Source organism: Bacidia gigantensis (genome assembly GCF_019456465.1).
Source record: "Bacidia gigantensis strain McMullin 20006 chromosome Unknown contig_249, whole genome shotgun sequence".
Classification (NCBI taxonomy): domain Eukaryota; kingdom Fungi; phylum Ascomycota; class Lecanoromycetes; order Lecanorales; family Ramalinaceae; genus Bacidia; species Bacidia gigantensis.
The window spans coordinates 1,461,994-1,486,827 of NW_025408603.1; the positions used below are offsets into that span (position 1 = coordinate 1,461,994).

At 49.2% G+C, this 24,834-nt stretch overlaps 6 protein-coding genes across 6 annotated transcripts; 2 read left to right on the forward strand and 4 right to left on the reverse strand.

The window, feature by feature from the left end:
- Positions 1 to 1,010: 1,010 nt before the first annotated feature.
- On the reverse strand, positions 1,011 to 3,541 carry KY384_006668 (uncharacterized protein; the record flags this gene model as incomplete). Its single annotated transcript, XM_044815162.1, has 2 exons — positions 1,011 to 1,342; positions 1,375 to 3,541. The coding sequence occupies 2 exons, from the start codon at positions 3,539 to 3,541 to the stop codon at positions 1,011 to 1,013; spliced, it is 2,499 nt and encodes an 832-aa protein (XP_044668262.1).
- Positions 3,542 to 4,559: 1,018 nt separating this feature from the next.
- KY384_006669 (uncharacterized protein) lies at positions 4,560 to 7,038 on the reverse strand (the record flags this gene model as incomplete). Its single annotated transcript, XM_044815163.1, has 2 exons — positions 4,560 to 6,681; positions 7,010 to 7,038. 2 exons carry the CDS (start codon positions 7,036 to 7,038, stop codon positions 4,560 to 4,562), a joined length of 2,151 nt encoding a protein of 716 aa, XP_044668263.1.
- Positions 7,039 to 7,935: 897 nt separating this feature from the next.
- KY384_006670 (uncharacterized protein) lies at positions 7,936 to 9,299 on the reverse strand (the record flags this gene model as incomplete). The annotated part of the gene is made up of 2 exons (XM_044815164.1): positions 7,936 to 8,279; positions 8,351 to 9,299. The coding sequence occupies 2 exons, from the start codon at positions 9,297 to 9,299 to the stop codon at positions 7,936 to 7,938; spliced, it is 1,293 nt and encodes a 430-aa protein (XP_044668264.1).
- Positions 9,300 to 11,468: 2,169 nt separating this feature from the next.
- On the reverse strand, positions 11,469 to 12,510 carry KY384_006671 (uncharacterized protein; the record flags this gene model as incomplete). The annotated part of the gene is made up of 3 exons (XM_044815165.1): positions 11,469 to 11,868; positions 11,933 to 12,284; positions 12,381 to 12,510. The coding sequence occupies 3 exons, from the start codon at positions 12,508 to 12,510 to the stop codon at positions 11,469 to 11,471; spliced, it is 882 nt and encodes a 293-aa protein (XP_044668265.1).
- Positions 12,511 to 15,037: 2,527 nt separating this feature from the next.
- KY384_006672 (uncharacterized protein) lies at positions 15,038 to 20,281 on the forward strand (the record flags this gene model as incomplete). Its single annotated transcript, XM_044815166.1, has 5 exons — positions 15,038 to 15,040; positions 15,096 to 15,671; positions 15,721 to 16,032; positions 16,174 to 16,336; positions 16,392 to 20,281. The coding sequence occupies 5 exons, from the start codon at positions 15,038 to 15,040 to the stop codon at positions 20,279 to 20,281; spliced, it is 4,944 nt and encodes a 1,647-aa protein (XP_044668266.1).
- Positions 20,282 to 22,424: 2,143 nt separating this feature from the next.
- On the forward strand, positions 22,425 to 24,353 carry KY384_006673 (uncharacterized protein; the record flags this gene model as incomplete). Its single annotated transcript, XM_044815167.1, has 4 exons — positions 22,425 to 23,137; positions 23,192 to 23,500; positions 23,554 to 24,045; positions 24,095 to 24,353. The coding sequence occupies 4 exons, from the start codon at positions 22,425 to 22,427 to the stop codon at positions 24,351 to 24,353; spliced, it is 1,773 nt and encodes a 590-aa protein (XP_044668267.1).
- Positions 24,354 to 24,834: the final 481 nt, after the last annotated feature.

Below are 24,834 nucleotides of genomic sequence, written 5' to 3' on the forward strand. Positions count from 1 at the left end.
ATCGAGTCGCAAAAAGACCACCACGACCAGAAACAAGACGAGTGCAGCTTCCAACTCCAGAAGAGTGTTGAGAATGAGTATATACAAGAGACTTGTAAAGGCGCCGCTGTTTGAGTTGACTTTTGGGAGGCCGCCTTCAGGTTGTGATGGATTGATTGCAATCGACCAAATATCATTCCTTTATCAGACATCCTCATGGCAGGATGCGGAGCCTATGTGAGTCTGGTTTCTCGTTCTCGTCAATTCCATCCCTCAGAAGAGTGTCAGCAAAAGCAATCCCTTTCAAGGATATATAGAATTGAGACGTATCCGTTGCCCATGGCGAAGGAACGAAATGTGATCACAATTTTCTCTAGCTGTATCCTGCAAAGGTTTTTCAAGCCAAGCGGTCTTCGTGTGACTGTTGCATGATGAGAAGAATTGAACAGTGATTTTGGTGTCGTCGGTAGCAAACGGAATGGAAAAGAACAAAGCCTTGAAGCACATGGCAGATCTTGCACGTTTGACCTTGCGAGCTCAGGACTGCGTCTGTGAAACTAAATGACTTTCAATCGACATACCTCGCAGGAAAACAGGTCAGTCATGTAGAATATGGTCTGCAAGTTGAGACTCAGAAATTTTCGCAAAGTTCTCTTGTATAGGACTAGGGCATGAGTCCATCAGCTTCATGCATCCATCGCACGCAGCTCATATCGAGCCTCGACCTTACTCAAGCAGATCTGTTGTCTTCTTCACCCACGAAATCAGTCAATCATCCCCTATTCATCACAGCATGCTGCTCCTGTCAGCCTAAGGCAATATCCACGCTAGCGTTGTGGCAGAGCCTCACAAGCATCCAACATGTTGGAACCATCCGGTAACAGGCAGCCCCGAACCTTCCTCCAACACGTCCGTCAGAAATTTAAATACCTCATTCACCTTCCCTCACACCCACTACTCCCACAGAATTTCCCAAAGCAACAATCCTCAGATCTCCCATCGAATGTGTTGTCCCCTCGAATTCCCCCATTTCATCTAGCCTCCGAAGCCTCTATCGCACCACCCAATCCAACTCCCCGCTTCCTAGCCGCTAGGACAGCACCTAGCGCTTTGCCAACAGCCTCCAAGTCACCAAGAAGCCCCACGTGTCCTCGCTCCGTCTTGATCTTGCCTCCTTTGGCAGCTCGATAGCCTTTGGGGAGCATGGCGGCTTTAGCTAGCACGACGCCGTCTCCGGAGCCGAATTTGAGATCGTCGTAAGCATCGGCGCGCTTTATGGCTTCGCGAGACGAGACCTGGGCTGCGCAGACTGTGGGGGTGTTGTTGGCATAGATGAGGGAGAGGGGGGATAGGCGTTGGTGGTCTCGTGGGCTGGGCTGTGAGCGAGTTCGCGACGGAAGGTCAGGATTGAGGATAGTGTGCGGGTTAGGTAGGCCATTGCTTCGGCTTTTGGGAGGGTGCAGTCGGTATTGGCAGGCCGCGTGGCCATATTGGGCTGGGGGTCTACCACGTGAGGTTCTTTGGCGTCGAAGACTTTTTCGGCCGGAGTTTCTGTTGAATTAGATACGGGATCTGTCTCTTTCCCGGTAATTGAAAGCATGTTGCGGAACGGGAAGGTGTCAGATAGCGTGCCTAACATCCCCTTCTTCTCTGTGGCAGCCGGCAATGTCGGAGCGACACAAGGTGAGAAGGCATATCTCTCCCAATCTGCGGGGTCGTAGAAATCAACGGGGTATTCTTCCTTAGTTTCCTTGTTGATAAAGCAATGTCCGTCATCTGGTAGCAGGACAAAGCTACTTCGCATGGAGAAGTTGACTTGAGCGGTGAGAACCTTCGAGCTCAGGAGTACTTCGTCTCCGTTACGGAAGGGGCCGAGGATGTTGACACAATGCTGTGGTACTCCAGCGTAAACAACACCAGCAAACAGTTCTGGTCGGTAGTTGACTACATGCCTTGTGATGAGCCCACCCATGCTGTGACAGAGTACTGTTGCTCCTCTATCGTTAGCTTCCACATCTGGCCGATTCGATGGTAGACTTTCTAGGAATTGTACTAATTTCCGACTTAGTAAATGCGGGCTCAACCGCCAGTCATAACCATAGTCGTGCACCCTTAGCTTTCCTTCTTCCACATTCTTGCATGTCTTAAGACGTTTGAGCAATCGCCTGCCCATGTCTATGGGTCCAATATGGGAGAGCATCCCAGAAGCAATGACACTTTCCTCCGTTCTTTCCTCGTCCTCAGGGTTGAAGCCAACCTCAAGATTGACCTTTCGAATGTTAAGACCAACTTTCATTGGCACCCATAGTTGGCGACATGGAGGCTTCGCATCACGAAGGACTGAGCCACGATAGCCTCCCAAAACGACCAAGTCTCCGGTGAGCTGCTCAAGTGCACTGTCGAGATGAGGAAATCTTACGGGAAGAGTCTTTGGGGTTTGATCTACAAGTTGTTCCAGCTGTTTAGGTTTGTCTGATGCTTCGGAGAGCTGGATGAAGCTTCCTTCGATTCGCTTTGCATAGCGAGACCCTTCTGCATCGCTCACAGCACGGCTTCGCTTTGTCTCAGACAGAAAATCGGCAAAGTTGGGCAGACGCGGAAGACTAGGAAATTTGAAGTTTGAGTCCTGTAGACTATCCCTTACGGCCTTCGCTCTGCTATTGACCTGCTCACGAACATTCTCCCATCGAGTGTCGTCACCGAGAGATGGCGACGAGGATTTGACATGTCGAAGATATAGTGATTGATCAGAAGTTGCTCTACGGAGCGAGGGCGCTTTGGAGATTGTTGTTAGCGGCGCATTCGAAGTACTCGTAGGGTTGCCGTCGATTTGGACTTTGTTCGACTGCGGTGTCCCTCCGTGGCTGTCTCCTAAGACAGGCTTCTGCTCTTGTTCGTCGTGCTGGGGAACAGTGACCCAGTCTCGTTTGAGATCACCTTGAGTGTTTGACCTCTTCTTTGTGCCTTTCCTTGTCGGTGACTGTGACCTGACGGTATTCAGAATTGAGGCAAGGGATGGGATGGAGAGGTCTTTCAGTGTAGGTGCTCTCGGTCTAGTGGGCAAGTTGAAGCTGGGCATGTACTTTCCAAAGTCAGGAAGCATCTCTGTGAAGCCTCCAGCTTGCTCTTTCGACTTCTCGAATGCCTTGGGTGATGCTCGCCACGGAGACGGCAGCTTTGCGCTTGGAGGTGGCGAGCTTGGAGGTGTCTCAGGTCGTGTAGATGCCCCATTCGAAATATTACACGCATTCTCTCTTTCTTCTATCCCTTCGACCGTGCCGTCGAAGAAACAGTCCATGTCCTCCATGGCAGCTGCCTTTTCTGCGGCTGGTGTGTTGGGGGAGGCGAGCCGAATCTGCTCTCTGTTGATGCTGACACCGATGGCTGATTGCAGCTCCTCCTGCGATGGTGTGCCATCTTGACTCGAGTCAGTTGAAGGCTCATCTTGTCTCTCCGAATGTATTGGCTCGAATCGGGGCTTTGGTATGTCAATCTGCATGGGCTTTACAGTCACGAGATCTTGCTTTCGGTCTTTAAATGTCGTCGAGCTTTCGGCTGCCATTGCTGACCATTGCAACAGTGGATTCGCGTGTTATTGTTGCCCCTAGGTCTTGTGTGGTTTTCTCGATCATTCGGGAGAACTCTTGCTACGAGTTGGTTCTCGGCATCGGCTTTCGAAGATACATGCCGGCCTGGATGTGGGTGAGACGAAACTACTTTAGTAAGGTGTTGCGCTGACTGGCGGTATCGTTAGCCGGTGTGATTTATGGCAGGATTGTGCGAAGGTCATGATGTGTAGGACCGATGACACGTAAAATCATATGGATAGCAATGTTGGAGCAATCTGACACGCCGCATCCAGTGCGTCGTAGCCTGCTTGATTTCTGACGGAACGAGCGGCGAGCAAAACAATGCATGATGACGTAGCGTTCCACCCGAGTCTACCCTTTCGCCATATTGAAGACACCTTTTGCCATCGACTACGCTTCTTACAGATTGTAATAGACTCAATGGCGGTCTTGTGGCATCCATAAGTCTATATCAATCATAACTGAGACAGAACTAATTTTGGAGGCCGTGGACAGAGATCCAGTGGAATATAATATTTCATCAATGCTACAGCATATATAGCATACACTGTATACGAATAGAATCCTGTCGATAATATTTCTATTACCCTTGCCGTTCTTCGGCCGTAACGCCATGCTATGCAGTACATTCATGAGCTCATCTCGGTGCCAGGTTTCCACCCCCAATTGGTATCCAGGTTTCCACCTCGAATCAATGCACAAAATCACGAAATCATGGCATTCATATTCATCTTGCAATTGTTTGTTACAACTAAAAGCGATGTGCTTTGTGTGCGAGCGGCGAATTGGGTGCCATGAATGTCACCCTCGCCGGATCCCTCGCACCTCTACCTCCTCGAGCGAGACGGGGCGTATCAGTACAGAACGTACACAGGTAGACACTAGGCAGATTGTGTCGATCAAGACCTACGCAGCCTGTGTGCAGCCATTTCCTACATGATTCGCTAGCGGAGGTTAGAAACATAATTGCTGAGTAAAGGAAGTCACGACTTACCATTGGATCATGAGCTGGCCATTGCCATCGGGCACATTGCACACACACCTCGTGGATCCATCACTGGCGTTACTGATACGACTGTTTGGCGTGTTGAAATCAGGGTCCGTGATTGTAGTTGGCGAGCTATGGTTCATAGGTGGATACATGCCTTGATTTACACTTTGGTCGTGGGTAATGAAGTATGGGTTGGCCGTATGGACCTCTGAGAGCTGTGACTGCCTCCGACTGCCTGGCATCTGTCTCATGGCAGGTGCAGAGGATCGACTGCTTTTCCTACGTGAGCGATCGTTAACGACTTTTTTCAATTGCGCCTGTGCTTCGCCACGATCATCGTCAGAATCAACCACGGTCTCCACTTCGCTGGCTTCATCCTGGCCAGCGAAGGACTGATTTGATTGTGAATGAGCTTGCATTTGACCCAGCTGGCTTGCACGACGACCTGATGAAGAGCCCGTCCTACCGGATGCTAACGTAGATGCATCTGATGATCTTTGCGAATGCGAGTAGGGTTCACCAGCAAAGCGTGCCGTCCGTCCGGACTTCTGCCTTGATGGTGGCCGCATGAAAGATTGGTGATGACTGAGGACCATTTCATCCTCTGACCCCGAGCTGCTGTCACTATCCTGGGATTCACTATCTTCATCCATTGGCGAGTCCCTTGATTCTTTGATGATCGATGTCTTAGTAATAGCACGGCCAGTCTCATCAATCTCGAGTGTAACTTCAGTGCGTTGAGCCGGCGTTTTATTACTTCTCCGCCTATGAAGTGACTGAGGGCCCGCATTTTTCCTATAATGATTATCCGGTGTCATCCTCTTTCGGCTTGGAAAATCTCCCCCTAGCTGAGGGGGACCATTGGGTAATGCACCAAAATAACTATCGTCTAATACAGGGCTGGATTTGCTTGAATCTGTTCGGTCTTCCCGCAGAGATTCGATGGCAGCTTTGACTGCCGGGGATTCACCTAGTTCTGGTGGTCGTTTTCGCTTCTGCTTACGATTTTGATACTCTTGCTCCATTTGTGCATCTCGAAGTTGTTGAGCGTACGGCTGCAGGTTCTCATCTATGTACCCTTGGCCGTAGTGGTCCAATTGCCCTAGGTCGGAGGGTCTATTGGAGGAGCTAAACAAGAGGTTTGGATTCACACCGAGCCCTCGATGTACGACAGATTGTTGTCCTTGGGAGGCCATGGCAATTGACGAGTTGGTATTCATGTGGCTAAATGCATTAGGGTGACTCGCTTGCGGCATCATGGAGTGTGGTTCCATTCCACTGGCTTGGGAGGTACCAGGAAATGCTGGGATAGCTTTAGTGACTTGCTGTGAGGTGAATGCGTTCAAGCCCTGCTGAGTCGAGATACCGAATGCAGACAGAGGGTCATCCATAGGCATGTCAAACCCTACAGCCTCTGCATTTTGATCTGGGTCCCAAAAAAGTTTATGTTGTGGATAGGCCGGTGCTGTCGCAGGACCTGAGTGAGGAAAGCCGAGATTGTCAGGAGAAAATTGAAGGGGCGGAAATTGTAGCGGAGATCCCTCAAGCATGTTCAGCTGCATACTCGCCTGATCTTTATGCACCGATGCTGGGAAGGACATCCTCCGGCCAGCTTTTGAGGTATTTTCCTTGGCCAGTCTCGCTGCTTGAGCCTGCTGGGCATTTCTCTTTGAGGCAGACGTACCCGTTGGTGGAGGCGTCTGTATGGATCCAGCAGAGCTCACTTGGGTATCGATACTAGTTTTCAAACCATCCTGTGGATTCACTTCCTCCAGAGTGAATTGCGATGGATCGAGAGAAAAGTCCACATGTTGGGTCACCTCTTCAAAGCCGGCAGGTGCATTTGAAATTTGAGAAAGTTGCTCATGCGTCGCTATCTGTGCCTCCACATTCTTTCCCGATATTGCGCCCTCATGATGGGTGGGGGTGGACGGGCTGAAGGTGACCAGATTGGGCGTCTTGAAGCTGGGACTCAGTGCATTGGCGAAAGCATTTCCCCATGGTGATCGAGTATCTTGGGGTTTGTAGTCTTGCTTGGGGGTTTCGAAAGAGTTGAGGAAGAATGAGGGGGATGTAGGTGTTCTTGTTGGTGTTGGAGGTTCATTGCCAGAGTAATGGAAACTGCAGTCAACCAAATGTCAGCGATCTTCACTGACAGCTCTCGATCTCATTTTCCGTAGCATGCTTGCTCGCTTTCTCTTGCAAGCAAAATGTCTTCATACCTATACGCAGCCTGGTCGAAGGAGTTCATGTTCGGCACTTGCTCTTGTTGGGTTGCAGCTCGAGCATAAAATCATTGAGTGAGCGGGGTGTGAATGTCATATAGCTCCCACCATTCCCTCTTCCTTTAATCAATTTTGCTAAAATTCTATGACTGTGGTGACACTTGAGGATTCCAAAAGAGGACTCGAGGGGGAGTGACGGAGTAGGTTTTGGTCAAGGGTTTCACTCGGGAAGAGGGAGGACGTTGCTGTTCATGATTGCTCATGTAGAGTGTCAGTGGACAAAGTGAAGTGTCAAATGTGTTGTATAGTAAGTAGTGTAGAGGAGTGGAAGGGGAATGGCCAGGCAGGTTGCATGACCTAACGAAGTGGCGGGCAGAGAGCAGTGACCAGTAATCAGGCACAAATCAAGATTAACATTTCGGCGGGCTGTCGCTTATGGTGGGTCCCGCCCAGCTGGGTCCCCGGGGGCCCAGGGGGGAGTCCCCTAAACGGCAGTTCTCACCACAACCACAGCTCCTCAGCCGTTGATATCCACCCTCCGCCTGTTCCGGCCCGCTGATTGACTTGTTCCTCGAGTAACAAGCCGTTTGTTCTCCACTTCTCATTATTCGAACAAATGGATACAGACATCAAATAATGCAATGATTGTTGGGGTCTACTCTTTCTGGGGGCTAAGCCCTATCCATGACGGCCATCTGCACGCAATCTGCAACCTGCCTGCCCTACGTGCGTGATGCAGCTTCGAAACAAGCGGTGACATTCGAACAATCAGGCATCTCTACCATCCATCAGTTTTCCCTTCTTTCAGGATGCAGGGACACCGTGAATATAATGGCTATACAGTGGACTGGGTTGATTCAACAGGCTCCACCCGTCTTCTAATTCCTTCCCATTTCAGGCATTCAGCTTGTAAGAGTCATCCCCTCGGTCTCAGCCGCCCATCCAAACTCTACATCCACCAGTCGGGAACGAGATCGATGCTTAACTTTAGAACGCCAACGGAGCCGGGAGAGCCCCTCTGCCCCTTTCTTTAGCCTGCAAGAAGAATTAACGCCGGTTCAGCATCCAACTTCTAACTTCATATCATTTGTTTTTATCCTAATCATTTCCACTCCGTTGGCACTTTAAGAATTGTTAATGACACAACCATTCAATGCTTTAAAGCAGGTTCTATCATTCCTGTGCATTCGCCGAAGCCTACTAGTGCTCCCTCTTTTCCGGCGAATCCTCGAAACGTTACCGTGTCTCCGTCCTCGAGGAATCTCCTTTCCTCTCCACCGTCAAGTTTGACGGGAACCTTTGCAGCTTTCGTCTGTTCCAGCAGGCATCCCTCGCTGCCGTCCTCTTTCCCGGAGACTGTCCCGCTACCTAGCAAGTCTCCCACGCGCATATTGCAGCCCGTCACTGAGTGGTGTGCCAGCATCTGCGGGTAGGACCAGAGCAGATTGGATGCATTGCTGTGGGAGATGGTTTTGGACTTGCCTGTCGCTTTCGCTACACCCATTTCCAATCAGTTGTCTTTCTTTCTGGGAACATCAATTATGAAAGGTGGAAGAGGGACTCACGCGCAATTGCGACCTCAAGCCTGATGTCATAGTGACTCTGCTTATTCGCTTCCTTCATGTACGGCAGAATTTCCCGATCATTGGGTATGCCTGTTGTCGCAAACGGTTCCAACGCCTCAAGCGTTATGACCCACGGGCTGACACTCGTACCGAGATTCTTCGCATTGAACGGGCCCAACGGTGGCATTTCCCACATCTGTACGTCTCTCACACTCCAATCATTCAGAAGTACGAGTCCAAAGATGTTGTCCTTTGCTTGATCAATAGGAATCGGTTCACCGAGTTTGTTCGCTCCGCATATAAATGCGCCAAGTTCAAGCTCATAGTCTAACCTTTGAGTCGGCGCGTATGTTGCGATTTTCTCCTTCGCCATCGGGTCGGGCAAATATTGTCCCCATGGTCGACGAATGTTAGTGCCTGACACAACGACGGAGGAAGCGCGGCCGTGATATGCTGTTGGAAGCGAGCGGTAATTTGGATGCAGGGTCAAGCCGAAGAGATCACTGCAGCGCTGCGCATGATGCAAGCCTACATAAAAGTCCGTGTAGTCGCCAATTGCGAATGGGAGATGAGTCCGCACTTCACTCAGCGGCAGCAGCACTTGCTGCTTTAAGTCTGAGTTATGTGTGAGGATCTCAGCGTGTGGCGAGTCCGACTGGAAGACTTGTTGTATGTACGAGCGAACGTCGCGGCGGATCGACTGTGGGAGCGCGGCAAAGTCATTCAGAGTTGGTTGATCGAAGACCAAGAGGTAAGTCTGGATACTGGCGACTTCTGAGAAGCCATTTCCTTTGGCAAAGGCGGAGAGGTCGAGGGCGTAGTCACCGATTGCTATTGCCGTGCGCGGTCGAGGAGAGGCCGAAGTACTGATTATGCCGAAAGGGATATTGGCCAGTGAGAAGGGCGAATCAGAAGGTATTTCAAGCCAGGATTTGGTGGACGTCGCCATTTTCAGAGTCGAAGACTGAGATTGATAAAACAATAAGGCCTCATAGAGCGAAATACAGGATGAGGTCGTCGGATGCTTTCTATCGGCGTTCAACGGGCTTACCTAATTGGGCGGAGATCGAATAGTGACTGGCTGTGCGGAATAGAAAACGATTGGAGCTTTCCGTGAAAGCATTGCAGCATGCGGCTGGATTCAAGAGATATCTAGAGACCTCTTTCGTGCAGCATGCACTCAATGCATGTGGATCAAAGGTGGAAGCGTCCCAAGCGTTACGAATCTCGGGGTCCGACATCACCAGCGACACTTGGCAGGGGACTTTTCCGCCAGCTATTCATCATGATCGCTGTAGACAAGCCTTACCAGCGCAAGGCCACCTGAGACTACTTAAATTCTTCAAGATCGCTTCGAAAAGAGGAAAATCAGCCAAGGAGAACTCTAAGGACGAGGGTGGTTTAGTCTGAGCGTGGCCGGGTCAAAGTACTGTCCCTTAAGATGGGTGCTAATGCGACATTGTGCGTGAAGAGCAGAACTAAATCTTCATACAATAATAGATTAGATTTCTTGGCTTTGATAGTTTCTCTAAGTCGTGCAGGCACCGGGAAAACAAGCTCAACTTTTTACTTTTGATTACTACAAGATAATTAGTATGATTGAGTATGTACTTCCGAGCGTCGACTGTTACCCTTTTGAATCGTGAGAGCATGTCGATCTTGTCTTGTTGTCGTGTCTGTACCTTAGCCCCGCTCTTTGACTGCACTTTCGGGGATTTACCGGGGGGCGCTCAGGCCAGTGATGGCCCCCAGATTTCGTCGCAATAAATTGCTGATCCACCATTCTATTTGACTGTCAGTAGCAACGGAGGTAGTTCTATGCTGCCTCTTTATGATGCGCGGCATTCCTGATATCCCGCTATGATCAGCATATGCCCTAGGCTAACCTAGACTTACATTCTAGGATTCTGTCAAAGTGAATAGAGTGATGCTGGGCCGCTGCGGGCCAAGGCGATCAAATGCCAGCCACTTCTCAGAGGTCCGCACGCAGCTATTTATGCTTGCTTCTATACGACGCACACGTCCATGGCCCGAGTTCATTGTTTGTAAGGTCTCGTCAGATTCAGTGAGGCTTCAGCATGGACATCGATCTTCCCTCACGCATACTTCATGATACAATCGTTCAGAGCGGGGGCCAAGTTGTACACCGCCATTCTCGGGGGTCTTTTGATGGCAATTTTCACTTTGTGTGAATGCTTGACTGGTACCCTATGGCCTAGATCCAGTGACAGGATAGGAAGGAAACCCACGCTCCCGATTAGCGTGGTTGGGGCGATGATCTCAGCAACGCTGTTCGGATTTTCGAAGTCCATCTACGCTGCGGTGGCCATTCGAGCCTTTGAAAGCCTCGTCTATCCCAATGGCGGAGTTACACAAACAGAGGTCGTCAAGGAAGTGGGTCTCCAGGCATCTCACCCTTATTGTGACAGACGCTACAACTGTGGCAGTAAGACTTATGCCCTGAAACACTTTGGCAATTTACGGACGTGCTGATCGACCGTGTTCGTTTTCCATGGATGTATTGCCTTACCACGTATGTCAGCAGGCTGCCCTCTCCGCCCTCATTCACAAAGCTACTATTGGATTTATGGCTCGAAGTAATGCTGGTGGATACGTTTGCTCTGCAATACTGTAAGTTACGGTCGCTGCTTGGGACGAAACTAAGTACAATGCCTCCCATTCGAAGAAGGCTCAGCAATTGTTTGCCAATATCTCACAGCATCACGAATGCAGTAGAGTATCTCGTAGCTGTCAGTAGCGTGTCAGTTTCATATACCTGCCTTGCGAGCACGATCGGTCCTCCCACAGCTGCAGCATGATTGGACTGGAATAGCAAGAGAGGTTTTCATTGAACTCCCGTTCTGAGTCATGGATGGGTTACAGCCGCCGGAGCATGAATATTGCGAGATCGTCCTTACTTTATCGGCATTTCGAAGCTTTCAGGAAAATTAATATGCACATTACTGTCCGTCGTTAGACCTCGACAATCAGTCATTTCGTATCGAACAAACGAATTGGACAAAGTAATTCAGAGTTGCCTATAATGTCACTAAGCCTTGTCTTGTGCTTCGAAGGACCATGTCTCAAAAAAGTTTGCATCGACCTTGAATTGAGATTATTAACCTTGAAAGGGCGTGAGGAATTCTAGAGCGAGCTCACCATCGACTCTTAAATCAAAGCCTTTCATGAAACTACCGGCTGTACTAGCGAGAAGTAAAATTGGGCCAGTCAGTTCTTCTTGGAGGCCCATCCTTCCCATTGGTATCTTTTCAAACGATGTGGGTAGTAGATTGGCCAAATCATCTGTGGCGTTAAGTCCACTGTCCAGGTATCCCGGCGACAAAGAGTTGACTCGAATACCGTACTCAGCCCACTCAGCAGCTAAGCAATTTGTCATGTGCTGCACACCCGCTTTAGAGGTGTCATAAGCCACATGGGTCTGTGGGTTGTTGGCAATATGGCCCGCCGTTGCTGCAGTGAGGATGATGGATCCTCCAGTCTTGCGCGTAATCATCTCCCTGTGAGAGACCCATCGCGTCAATCTGGGCTAAGGGTAAGGTGGCCTTGCGTAGATGGATGTACCGACCAACGGCTTGAGCTGTTAAGAAAGTCCCGCTTGTGCTCATATCATAGCTTTTTCGGAATGAGTCTAGGGAATAGTCGGTGGCCCTTACAGAGTTGACTATGCCTGTCAAGCATACCAGTATATCTAGCTTTCCAAACGACTCGGCAATTTCATGAATGATCTTGCCCAGGCTCTCTGCGTCTATTATGTCGGTGGGACGGAAGATTATATTCGTCTGCCTCTCGGGAAAGCGCAAGTGCAGCGTGTGCACCGCCTTCTGCCCCTCCTCCTCGTCTAGGTCTAGCAACGCAATAGCTGCGGCATCATGTTCGAGAAAGCCCTCCGGTATGGTCAAGCCAAGACCTCGAGCTTCTCCGGATACTTTTTCGCTTGCGCCGAATCAGAGTAGCTCTCATCTCACTTCGCGATTTGTTGTGTGAGACGCAGGAAATGAACATTACTGACCGGCGGCACATTTCCCAGTCAGCGAGAAACGCTTTTGAGCCTTTTCAGTAGCGCTCAGGTTTTGAAATGTTGCGGCAGGTGGTGGGGGATGAGCCGGCTCGCAGAAATTCATTTCAGGAACTCCAGCCATTTTGAGTTGATCCTCTCAGGTAAGTAGACAAGTAGTTGAGTCCCGTGGCAAGTGAGATTCTTCACGATCCTTTACTGATCCTGAGACCCTCTCCCACCTCCTTGTTTTGAGCCTCAAAGCTTGTCGTAGAAATGACTGGTCCCAGACTTTAGTATGGCGTTGATGTGATGGTGGGCCTCCAAGGTGCCATCAACCAATAAGATGGGTCACAAGGTGCGAATATGGCGTACAAAGAGGATGTGGTAGGGGCTAGGTGAGGGGCGAGAATCACATGAATGGCCTATCATCTTGACTGTGGAGAGCCCCCTCAATCCATGCATATTATAGCGTCGGTAGAAGAGTGTTCACATTCTGATAAAACGCCCCATTTTGCCTATGAGATCTGCAAGTCGTTACAAGCAGTCTAGACGCGGGCAATGCTCTGCCAGAGCAGTACACGCTAGTCTCATCACTAGTGTCTGTGGCTTGTTTATTACACGACTAGTGTGGCTTCTGGCGTATTTCATACAACCCAGGAGCCTTTCATACATACTCGGTTAGTCGGGACCGACTCTTTGAAGCTCTCCCCTTCCTTGAGGAGCCATTCTTCGCATTAAGACTAACATCACGATGCTCCCGCCTGATTCATTCCCGCTTCATGGCACTTCTGTTCGCATTCCCTCCCGTGGATTGGGAACGTTCCAAGTAGATCCCAAAGAATACCCAGAAGGTTCGGTAAAATCATCTGTTTTGGAAGCTCTCCAGGTTGGATACCGTCACATTGATACTGCACTCGGCTATGGCTGGGGATCCGTGGAGCGGAGTATTGGAGAAGCCATCAAAGAAAGCGGCATTCCGAGAGACGAACTGTTCATTGTAACCAAACTGTACGACTTCTCTCGAGTCTAGATATTAGTGCAACAATTCTTTCGCAAACTTGCAACGCTTAGACCTGAAAACTGATTCTGGGTTTGTGCAGGCATAATTGTTTCCACAAGCCGGAAGATGTGGAGGTTGGCATGGACCTGAGCCTGAAGAATTTGGATTTGAAGTATGGTGAGCATATCAAACACGATCTAGACGCAGAAGAAACAAGCTCAAGAGGAGTCAGTGGATTTGTACCTGATGCATTGTGGGTTTCCTTGCCGATGCTTGATCATCCCTTCTTAACCCCCGCAATCATGAGCTTTACTCATCTTCGGAGGGTCGTACGCATACGCGACTAATGAGAATTATGGTATTGAGCGCCACCAAAATGGGAAGGTATGTACAAGAAGGCCGCATGGCTCACGACTCTTTCCATGCAACACATGTTGAGAATTGTCTCAGCCGGTCGCGGACATTCCGACGTCTAAAGCGTACAATGTTACATGGGAAGCGATGGAAAAGTTAGTCGACAAAGGCAAAACCAGATTGATTGGTGAGGCGCACAAAACGATTTACGCTTTTCATCGCTCAAGCGTACCAGGCGTTTGTAATTTCTCGAGCCCGAAGATATTGCGTCTCTTAACCACTGCACGGATCCATCCAGTGGTCAATGAGGTGGAGCTCAACCCATATTTCCCGCAAAAAGGTCTACTCGACACTTGTATAGCTCATGGGATCCATGTGACAGCATCTGGTCCTCTGGGATGTACCCCTATTCCAGCATTAGTAGGGAGACGTGGCTCCGGACCTCTCGAGGATCGCGATAGATTCACGCATCAACCGCTGTTCAAGCGCGTCTTACGAGTTGCTTCTTCGTGCAGAATGGTATAGGGAAACAGGGTGAGGAATAGACTCGATATCATCCGTACCGTCGATCACGTTCTCATCCAAGACGAAGTTTCCCCCAACCTTGGGCAGTTCGATTGGCGCCGACGCGGTTTTCGTGCCACCATGACGATTCACAATGTGCTCGGGAATCGCGTCGTCGGCCATTCTTGATGCTCGAGACGAAGTGGATGGTTATTGCTTCTAATATCGAGCCTTGGATGACAAGATCGAACCACGCTACCACAATCCTGGCGGGAGATGGGCATGCAGATTAAGTGGCGCCTCGGGGGCCTTCGATCCTGCGAGAAATCAATTTCAGAGCCTCCAAATTTACTATTCTCACCCGGGCTCATGCAAGTTCCAGACATCGGATATCTCCCGTTGGCCTGGGCCTTTGGTTGTGCTCTGATCTACATCGAAAATGGACCGATCTGTGCCCTCAATCCCGTGCCTAGACACTCCATGCATCCCACAGCGGTACAGCTCAGTCCAATCAACGATTATCGCAGTACAGTAGTGTGCTACTATGAGGGACTAACTTGATGCTACATCAACTAGTGTAAAGATACGACTACGTGTACGTCGGTATCGGTTGCCTGCTTTCGCCTGTAAGCACGAGTAAATTTACATAGGGGCAATACGACCGGGACGGCTCTTTTGCGAACAGGCCGTTCAGCCTTTTCTCTGGCCCAAGAATTGGAAATGCAGATCATTGATTCAACCAAACCTCATTTTTAGGCCTTTTCCAGGCTATGTGTGCTGCACATACCCGTCCCAATGATTCATATCCAAGATGGTGAGCAATGTTCTTTGCGCTCCCCTTTGTGATCGCTGAATAGTCACGTCTTCAGCTGCGTAAGTTTGGTCGGAACAAAAGCTCGCAGCATTTAGAGCCCCCTGGTCATGATGGCGCAACAAACGAGCCATTTACAGAAGCGAACGAAACTGCTAGTCGCTCTGATCACAGATCCGCATCAGAGCCCTCGGAGAGGTTACAAGCCTCCATACCCTACCATCTTTTCGCCACCGCCCCAAAGCGCGAGCATACAGCGGCAAATTCCAGCTTCTCCGGTCTAGGTACCCAATTGACCACTTTCGGTGGTGTCACAGGAATACCGGCCGCGGATACACTTGGGCTCAGTCTCCTCTACAGCACTGAAGAGTCAGACGTTGACCTGATTTTCGTTCATGGCTTGGGTGGCTCATCGCGTAGAACTTGGTCATGGAATAGAGACACCGATTACTTCTGGCCAGCATGGCTGCCGCATGATCTAGAGCTCTCGAATTCCAGAATATTCACTTTCGGATACACTGCAGGCCTAAAAGGACCGAGTACAGCACTGAATGTGATCGACTTTGCTAAAGATCTCCTGCTTCGAATGTTGACCTTCTCTGGTGGTCCTGAGCCTTGCCCCGCGATCGGTAGTGTTAGTCAAATCGCTCTAGCTGTTCCGATCGAGCCACTCGACTAAATAGTGTCTTCCAGCACCCTATCATCTTCGTTGCTCACTCAATGGGTGGCCTCGTCATCAAAAAGGCGAGTATAAATATATTGACCCAAACAGAAGAGCGCCCCCAGAGCTGATACTTAAGCAGGCTTACATCCTTGGCAAGAGTGATAAGAGATACACCCAGTTGGTGTCCCAGGTCCAGGGAATGGTCTTCCTTTCCACCCCACACAAAGGCTCCAATTATGCACGCACACTCAACAACATTTTGAGCGCTGCCCCAACGGCATCGCCTAAAATGTATATTAAAGATCTTGAACTCAATTCAACATCAATACAGGTAATCAACGAGCTTTTTCGTAGCCTGTGCGGGGATTTGACACTGGTATCTTTCTACGAGTCATTAAAGACTGCAATTGGCAAATTGAAGATCACAGTCGGTTAGCTTCTTCCAGAGCCACTCCGCAGCTCATGTATCTAGGTTGTGGAGAAGGACTCGGGGATGCTCGGCTACCCTGGCGAAATATCAAGCTCACTTAATGCAGACCATCACAGCGTATGCAAATATAAGACCCCTGAAGACCCGAACTACGTGGATGTGAGGAACGTGTTGAAGTGGATGATAGGAAAATTGCATATTGGGGGTGAGATCCGAATTGACTCTATCTATACGAACTATTGACAAATCTGATGCTTTAGGATCCACTCGGAGACAGCCAGGTACGGTGAAGAACGGCAGAACGCTACAGGAGATTCTCGGTATAGATGAAGCACCCGATAGCGAACTCACTTTATATCGAAGCGAGGCCAAGGAAGGCACTTGTAGGTGGATCACCGAGCACGATAGATTTGTCGAATGGACGAATGCGTCAGGAAAGACCTCAAAAATCTACTGGGTTACCGGGCCTCCAGCGACTGGGAAGTCTACCCTCACAAGTTTTGTCGTTGAACATCTTCAGCAAGAATCACTGGGAAAGAGCTGCCAGTACCATTTCTTCCAGTCAAGTCATCAGGCAAAGCGGACCACAGCGTATTGTCTTAGATCCATTGCATTGCAATTAGCACTGGTAAATGAATATTTTGGGAATGCCTTGTCCGCTTTGACCAATGAAACTGGGGTTCTGTTCGGATCACAAAAGCTGAACTTCATATGGGAGAAAATTTTTGAGGGTATATTGTTCAAAACACAGTTCTCCACTCCTTTATTCTGGGTTATTGATGCTTTGGATGAAGCGGAGTCACCTCAGTCTTTCACAAATCTGTTCACAAAAATTCGCTCGGTCACTCCAATTCAAATCTTCATCACCAGCAGGGCAACTAAAGAGCTTGCACTCATTGCCAGCTCTGATCCTTTGTCTATCCATCAAGAGCGGCTATCTATCAGTGATACTTTGCCCGACATTCGAGCCTACGTCGAGGAAGTTGTCCAGGCAGCCCTCCCTTATGACAATGAGTTCCAAGCAAATGTGGTCAATCAGGTCCTTGAAAAAGCTTCTGGCTCATTCCTTTGGGTGAGGCTGGCTCTGGATACTCTAAAAGAGAACTGGCACACCCGTGAGGACATCAGGAAAGCCTTGCATGATGTTCCTGATGGAATGGAATCGCTCTATACGAAAATGATAGGGCACGTTATGAATCAGCCACAGCGCTTGCGCACCATGGCCCTCGGAATACTTACCTGGACGGTGTGTGTATCGCGACCTCTGAACCTGGATGAGTTAACCGTTGCTTTATCGGCCGAGTTTGATGGATTCATAAATCTTGAAAACACAATACTACAGATCTGTGGCCACTTTGTCAGGATGGAAAAGTCCAGGATTTTCATGATCCACGGCACTGCCTGCCAATTCCTTTTGGATTGCAAGGAAGAGCGGTCTCCAATTATTGAACGTCATCAAGCCCACGAACATATTGCACGCAGATGCCTGCAGTATCTCTCCGATGGAAAGTGGAAAGCTGTTTTCATGCAGGCAGCTGAAACTGCTTTCAAACCTTGGCAGGCGAGAAGGAACCGCCTCGCATCGTTCGAAAACGACCACCCGTTCCTGCCCTACGCATTACAAAATTGGGCCTTCCACGTACGCAACGCATCTTGTGAATCAAACAATTTACTTCTAGCTCTGAATTCGTTTTTGGAACGATACTGTCTTACTTGGATCCATGCAATCGCTCTGTCTGGAAATCTTCGAGTCCTGACGAATGCCGCTCAAGATCTCAAAGCTTACGTTCGAAAAAGAGGGCGCAAGAACTCTTTTGCGATATCCTCATCAAGAGATGTTGGTGATGAGCCATCTGAATTCCTTCGGTTATGGGCTGTAGATATCATCCGCATTGTGGGCAAGTTTGGACGAAATCTAGCAGAAAACCCAACTTCAATATTCAGAATGATACCACCATTTTGCCCCAGAGGCACGAAAATGCGCGAAACATATGGGGGAGCCCGTGATAATACTCTCTCCGTTGCCGGGATCTCTTCTTCTGGTTGGGACGATTGTCTTGCTCGATTGAATGTGGGAGAGGATGAGACAGTTTCTAGAGTTCTTTGCACCGGATCGCATTTTATAACGCTCCTTGGAGGCAGTGGCACTTTGATCGTATGGCATGCAGAGTCTTGTGAGGAGGCTCGACGTATGAAGCATGGAGAGTGGGTGATGACGATGACCTTGAACAAGTCGGGCACACTCATTGCAACGGCTGGAATACATACTTTCCGAGTTTGGGATATTGGCACAGGGAAGCAGGTGCATTGCCTTCCAAAAGGTGGTTATGCCCGTACAATGACGATAGCTTTCGGTCACGTTGACTATGAACTATTGATAGGCAGAGACGACTGCTCTGTCTCGTGCTATAATCTCCAGTCGCTAGAGGAGCAATGGAGTTTCGTAGCTGAAGAGGCCAATGATATCGACCACAATTGTCCCCAACTAATGACTTTCAGTCCAGATATCAACAAGGTTGCAATAGCATGCCGTGGAGCACCAGTCCTTGTATGGGATATGACAAGAAAAGATTGTCAGCTACCGAGAAAATGTATCCGCAACGAAGACCGAAATAAAGATTCTGGCGATGTCTGGAACACCGCGGAGATAGCAGTATGGCAGCCTGACAATGCCTCTCTCCTCATACTATACCAAGACACCACACTAGTCGAATGGCGAATTCTGGAGGACGAACAAGACGAATACAACCATCTCGGGGCGCGAGAGATGATTATAAGCCAAGATGGAAGTTTCCTGCTTACCAGTGATCAGAATGGCAGCCTCAGCGTCTGGACCTTCCCTCGACTTCAGCTGTTATATCGACTTCATTATGATGAGTTCGTTCGAGACCTTGCATTTAGCCCTGATGGTCAACGGATTTATGACACTCGTGGGTCACTTTGTAATGTATGGGAGCCTGACGCTCTAGTCCGTCCGGATGAGCCCGACCGAGAAGATTCGTCAAGCAATAGCGAGATATCTATCTTTTCGGAACCTGTCTTCTCTCGTGATGATAACAGTCGCAACCAGACTACAGCCTTAGCATGTGACGCTGATGACAAATTCTACTGTTGTGGGAAAGATGATGGCACCATCTCCATCCACGATTTGTCAGAAGGAAAGAGGCTTCGAAAGGTATACAGTCATGCTACCACTGTATCAATCATCTCGTTGGCGTGGTCACGCTCTGGCAAATACATCGTGTCTGGAGACGATTGCGCACGAGTGGTCGCGAAGCGCCTTGAAGTCAAAGGGCCCGGGAAATGGGCAGTGTATCCAATTTTCGACTTTCGCCTAAGTGAACCGGTTGAACAATTCATTTTCGATCCAAGCGAGAAGTTACTACTTGTATCAACACGCTCGGGGGATCGAGTCTGGAATCTAAGAAGCAAAGAAGAGCTGTGTCGCCGCCACTGGTCAGCTAAAAGTGGAAGAAGATGGATAAGTCATCCACTTGACGATAAAGTCCTCTTGTGGATTGACCCATCTGTAGTGCAAAGGTACGATTGGCAAACACTGGCTTGCCTTGAGAAGGAGCTTGATGCCCCAAATCCCGGCGCCGGAGAATCTGATGTAATTAAACAGAGCGGCGACTCCTCAGGGTCGAAAAAAGCTGAACATGGATCACCCGCCTCAAGGGAGCGGCCAGCGCTCCCACGTCCATCTAGCCGACCTACCGAAGTCTCTGAGAATGTGAATTGTATTTCCAAGACGAAGAACTCCCGCTACATTATATGCGAGACCCTCCCTGACACTGGCCATTCTAGAGCCACTTCTGCCCGGGGTTTGAGACTCGAACTGGTACCAACTTCAGAACTCGGCCAGAACGACGAAGCAAAGGTGGCCCGTCAGAGCCTGGACCAGTTATCAAAGCGTGTCGCACGGTTGATTGGTAGCTACCATGATCGTGTGGCCTTCCTTGATCATCAATACTGGCTCTGTACATGGGAAATCGACACGGACTTTTCGACCTTCAAGAGGCATTTTTTCCTACCCCGGGACTGGCTCAGCCCTTCCAATCTCGAGCTCGCGGCTTTGAACTTACATGGTACTTTTTTGTGCCCTAAGAACGGTGAAGTGGGCATTGTGAGATCCGGCGTTAAGCTATAAAGTGCCTTTTTGGAAGACGCCGAGGAGTGAAATTGGCCTCTAATATCGACTTGAAGTATTATATACTTTTAATATACCCTGAAAAGTGACTGGATTTTCTTATGCACATAGATGGGTGTTTGTACGGTCTCATAGTGAGCGACTACAAACTCCGTAAGTATTACATCATGTAATTAGGCAAATCTAGGCAGACAATCATACTGAATATACAAATGATTTGATATAGCATACCTAGCCGGTCACATGAAATTCCCTTGGGGCCGAGCGAAGACACTGCCGGGACGCAATACCTCTACAGTCCCTGCCCATTGAGTGATAGATCCCCAATGCGTTCCATGGTCGTCATCCACCTCCTTCGACAGCCGAGACATGATTGCCACTCTCACGATACTTCGATGTTCCAACTGGCAGAAGAGCTTCTGGACAGTACAGTGGCCGAAAATGCCCCTGTAAACCTCAGTTGGAGTTTCCATATCGGTTAAAGGTCTCGCTTCGCGACAGATTGTCAGGCGCTATCGCTGTCACTTTGAGCCAGCCTCTCCGTCACCGATATATACTGGGGCCTCGCAAGGGATGCCCAGGGCGCAACTGGGCCTGGAAAGGGGATTCTTAGGGCAACTGGGTTCGTTGTGGCATTCTTACCTACCATGTCTCGGGACGTATGATAACCTGCATCCTACAGTGCATGATGGTCCATCGTTCGTTAAACCGGGCTGAATAAAGCTGAAAATACGAGGGGATCCCCTGAGAGCGCACAGATTCTATACTGAAAATGTCTGGTCGATGATGAGAGCAAAGCATTTCTTCAATGCGATCGCTTATGACGGTGGAGAATGACTCGCAAGCTGCATCAGTACGACCGATTTAATTTTCTGGACTCTCCATATCGCGACTATTCTACCCTTCTGAATAAGTGCCTTATGATGAGATCAATAGTCTGATGGCCTGAAAGCCTACTGACAGTCTCGAGAGAAGCTCAAGAGCTGTTGCATGGTTGTTGACCTCTTTGCGACCGGAAGAATCTTGGTCGTATAGTAATCGGTGTTAGCTGCCATAATGCATTTGCATTGTTGCAGCTTATCATTTGAGCTGCACCTGATAAGTCGTGCCATGCATCGCTTCAATGGAAAATGCACGGGCAAGTTGTTCGCTCCTTTGCAAATGACTTGGGGCTTGTTAACAGAATTGAAAGATCTCTCTTGGCTAGTTGGGTTGCTTGAAAGACTCATTCGACTCGTGATCATTCTCCGAAATGCTGCGTTTTGCTTTGAAAAGTACCCTAGCTAGAATCACTGAATTCAAAAGTTTCAAGATAGCGAAGAGTATTCTTTTTGGCGTAAGACGAAGAGGACACTTGCAAATCTAACACAGCTTGGCCTCAGTACTCTATTTTGAGAGAGGTCAATGGGATTTAGGCATACAGGATCTCTCACTGTAGCATTGGCAAATATCTAAAGGTGGAGCATGCTGAATGCAGGCATAAAGCGCATGCGATTCTGAAAAAATTACCGCTTGGGCTTTATTTGATGATTAACACGTGAGTTTGGACCAAGAACGGGTACAAACACTATGAAGAAATTGCACGTGAGGAGGCGTTCGTGCCCGTGCCTTGACTGATAATGTGACACATACGCGAGGATACACTGAAAATGATACTCTGTGTCAAGAGACGAAGTTGGACGCCGGACTACGATGAATGGAAGAGCAGAAGCAGACTTCTTAGCACCGATATTCTTCCTTTGCAATAAGCAATTGCGGCATCGACTGCACTGCGAGACGTGACTGATTCCTCGAAAGGGATGGGATGAAAGCAGAATTAAGGTTGAGATGGTGCCGCCAAGGGACGGAGAATCTTAAGTCCGGCAGCCGTGGCGAGGCCATTCAACTTCTCAAGTAAATTTCTCCACCTCCATCCGCACCTCTTACACACTTTTTAGTTCATCAGCAAAATATGCTTGACGAGATCGATTTATTAGCTACTATACAAAGCTAAGAAGATCCTGTAGTAGCGCAGCTACTTGAAAAGGGTTTGCTTGATCGCTACCACTGCCCTGTGACACCTCTAATAGGCCAAAGTGAACTCTTTCCCGTTTCTTAGTTGGGTCTTCCAGCAGGAACACATTCAAGATCACCTCTCTTCACAATGCCAGGACTTGACGTGGAGGCTCTTCTAGATTCTACTGCGAACGCTGCCCAAAGTAAATCTGAGGACACTCGCTCAAAAGATCGCGACGAGCGCTACAAGTCCGATCGCCATGATCGAGACCGTTACCGCGATGGCAGTCGCCGGGATAGGAGCAGGGATCGAGATCGAGACCGAGATCGACGTCATAGGGACAGAAGTAGAGATAGGGTGAAGAAAGAAAAGGATCTTGATGGAGATGTGCCAATGGAAAGCCCCAGAAGTGAGCGTGCAAATGGGCATCGGAGCAAACGCAGAAGCCGCAGCCGTGACAGTGACAAACATCACTCACGCCGTCATAGGGAATCCGTAGATCACGATGATCGTCGTGGCTCTGGAGGCGACTATTACCGTGGGGTTGGACGACATCGCTCGCGCTCAAGGTCTCCACACGACGACCGATATTACCGGCCTGGTGACCGACCTCGCCGTCCCGAGGATGCGGCTCATCGTGATAGAAGTCCAAAGCCCGAACGACGCAAGCGTACACCAAGCCCGAAGCCAAGATCTCCGACGCCCCAGCCTACAGAGGACGAGCGTGACCGACGGACAGTCTTCGTGCAACAGCTGGCAGCTAGACTGAGGACGAAAGAGCTGATACATTTCTTTGAAAAGATTGGACCAGTTAAAGAAGCACAGATTGTCAAAGACAGAGTCAGTGGTAGATCGAAAGGGTGAGTATCAAAAGTCCTTCCGAGACTTCTATGCAAACTAATCGAGCTTGACAGAGTTGGCTACGTCGAGTTCAAGAGCGAAGCCTCCGTCGCTCCAGCTATACAGCTTACTGGCCAAAAGCTTCTAGGGATCCCCATCATTGCACAACATACCGAGGCTGAGAAAAATCGCCAAGCCAAGACATCTGAAGCAACTAGCAGCAATCCAAATCATGTGCCATTCCACAGACTCTATGTAGGAAACATACATTTCAGCATCACTGAAAATGATTTACAGAATGTTTTCGAACCTTTCGGTGAACTCGAATTTGTACAACTACAAAAGGAAGAACAGGGGCGTAGCCGGGGTTACGGGTTTGTCCAGTAAGTAATTTTGGACGATCCCCATACTACACTTACTGACTAGTCTTCGATAGATTCCGTGATCCTAATCAGGCCAGGGAAGCGCTAGAAAAGATGAATGGATTTGATCTTGCTGGGCGACCTATCAGGGTTGGCCTCGGTAACGATAAGTTCACCCCAGAATCCACTGCAAACTTGCTTCAGCGGTTCCAAGGTCAAGAACACCAACACCAGTACCAGGGATCTGCTTTCTCGGGCCATGGCGGCCGCGGTGCTCAAGCTGGCGGTGGTGGTGCATTTGACCGTGCCGGTGGTAGGGACAACGAGAAAGGCGGTGGAGCCAGTGCACTGGATGATACTGATGTCGGTGGGGTAAACTTCAACAACTATAGCAGAGACGCTTTGATGAGGAAACTTGCTAGAACAGATGAACCTGCTCCTGAAGCAAATGCGAATGATCAACGCCGTGCGGCTGCCAAGCCAAAGCCGGAATCGAAGCCTCTACCTGTGAGCGTTAGCCAGGCCAGTCGGTGTGTCCTGTTGAGAAATATGTTTGATCCTGCTGAGTAAGTCTAACTCTCTTTGTCATTGAACAACTGTTAACAAACTCTGTAGAGAGGAAGGCGAAGTCTGGATCAAAGAATTGGAGGACGACGTCCGAGCTGAGTGTACCGAGAAGTACGGTAAAGTGGTTCACATTTCTCTAGATCCGAATACCCAGGGAGACATCTACCTTAAATTCGATCGTGTCACGGGTGGCGAGAACGCTATCAAAGGTCTGAATGGACGATTCTTTGGTGGACGGCAGATTAGCGCCCAGCCTGTCGTCGATGCCGTTTACAGCTCACTTTTCTCTCGAACAAGCGCGCTTTAAATCTCACTTAAACCTGGCATCTTTGGCGGAATGAAACGATACAAAAGGCGAGTCAGGCTGAGAAGTTGCTTATTAGTGGCAGATGCAGACTTTTGGTTATGCTGAATCGGGCTTGTTTGCGAAATAAGGGAGTATTATCTAGTCTATTTTCTGCTGAAATCCAAGTAGGTACAACCGCTTCCCTTACTGTAGCTAGAAATATATGCCTATGAAAGCATACCTATCTCGCTACACCAAGCAGGAAATGCAGCTCACCGTTAGTTCATCACCGCCGCCGAGAAAATTTCGCTTTGCCTTGCTTTCTTCTATTTATATTGATTCACTTCTAACTCTTTCTGAAGCCGTTTCTATTCACTTCTAAGCTATTTAAGAAGTGAGTTTCTTTTCTAAAAGAGCCGGATATATACTGCCTGCCAATTGCGGTAGCCTTGCCTAAATTTGATAACACTGCACCGGAACCACGTTTACCCGTTCTCCTATA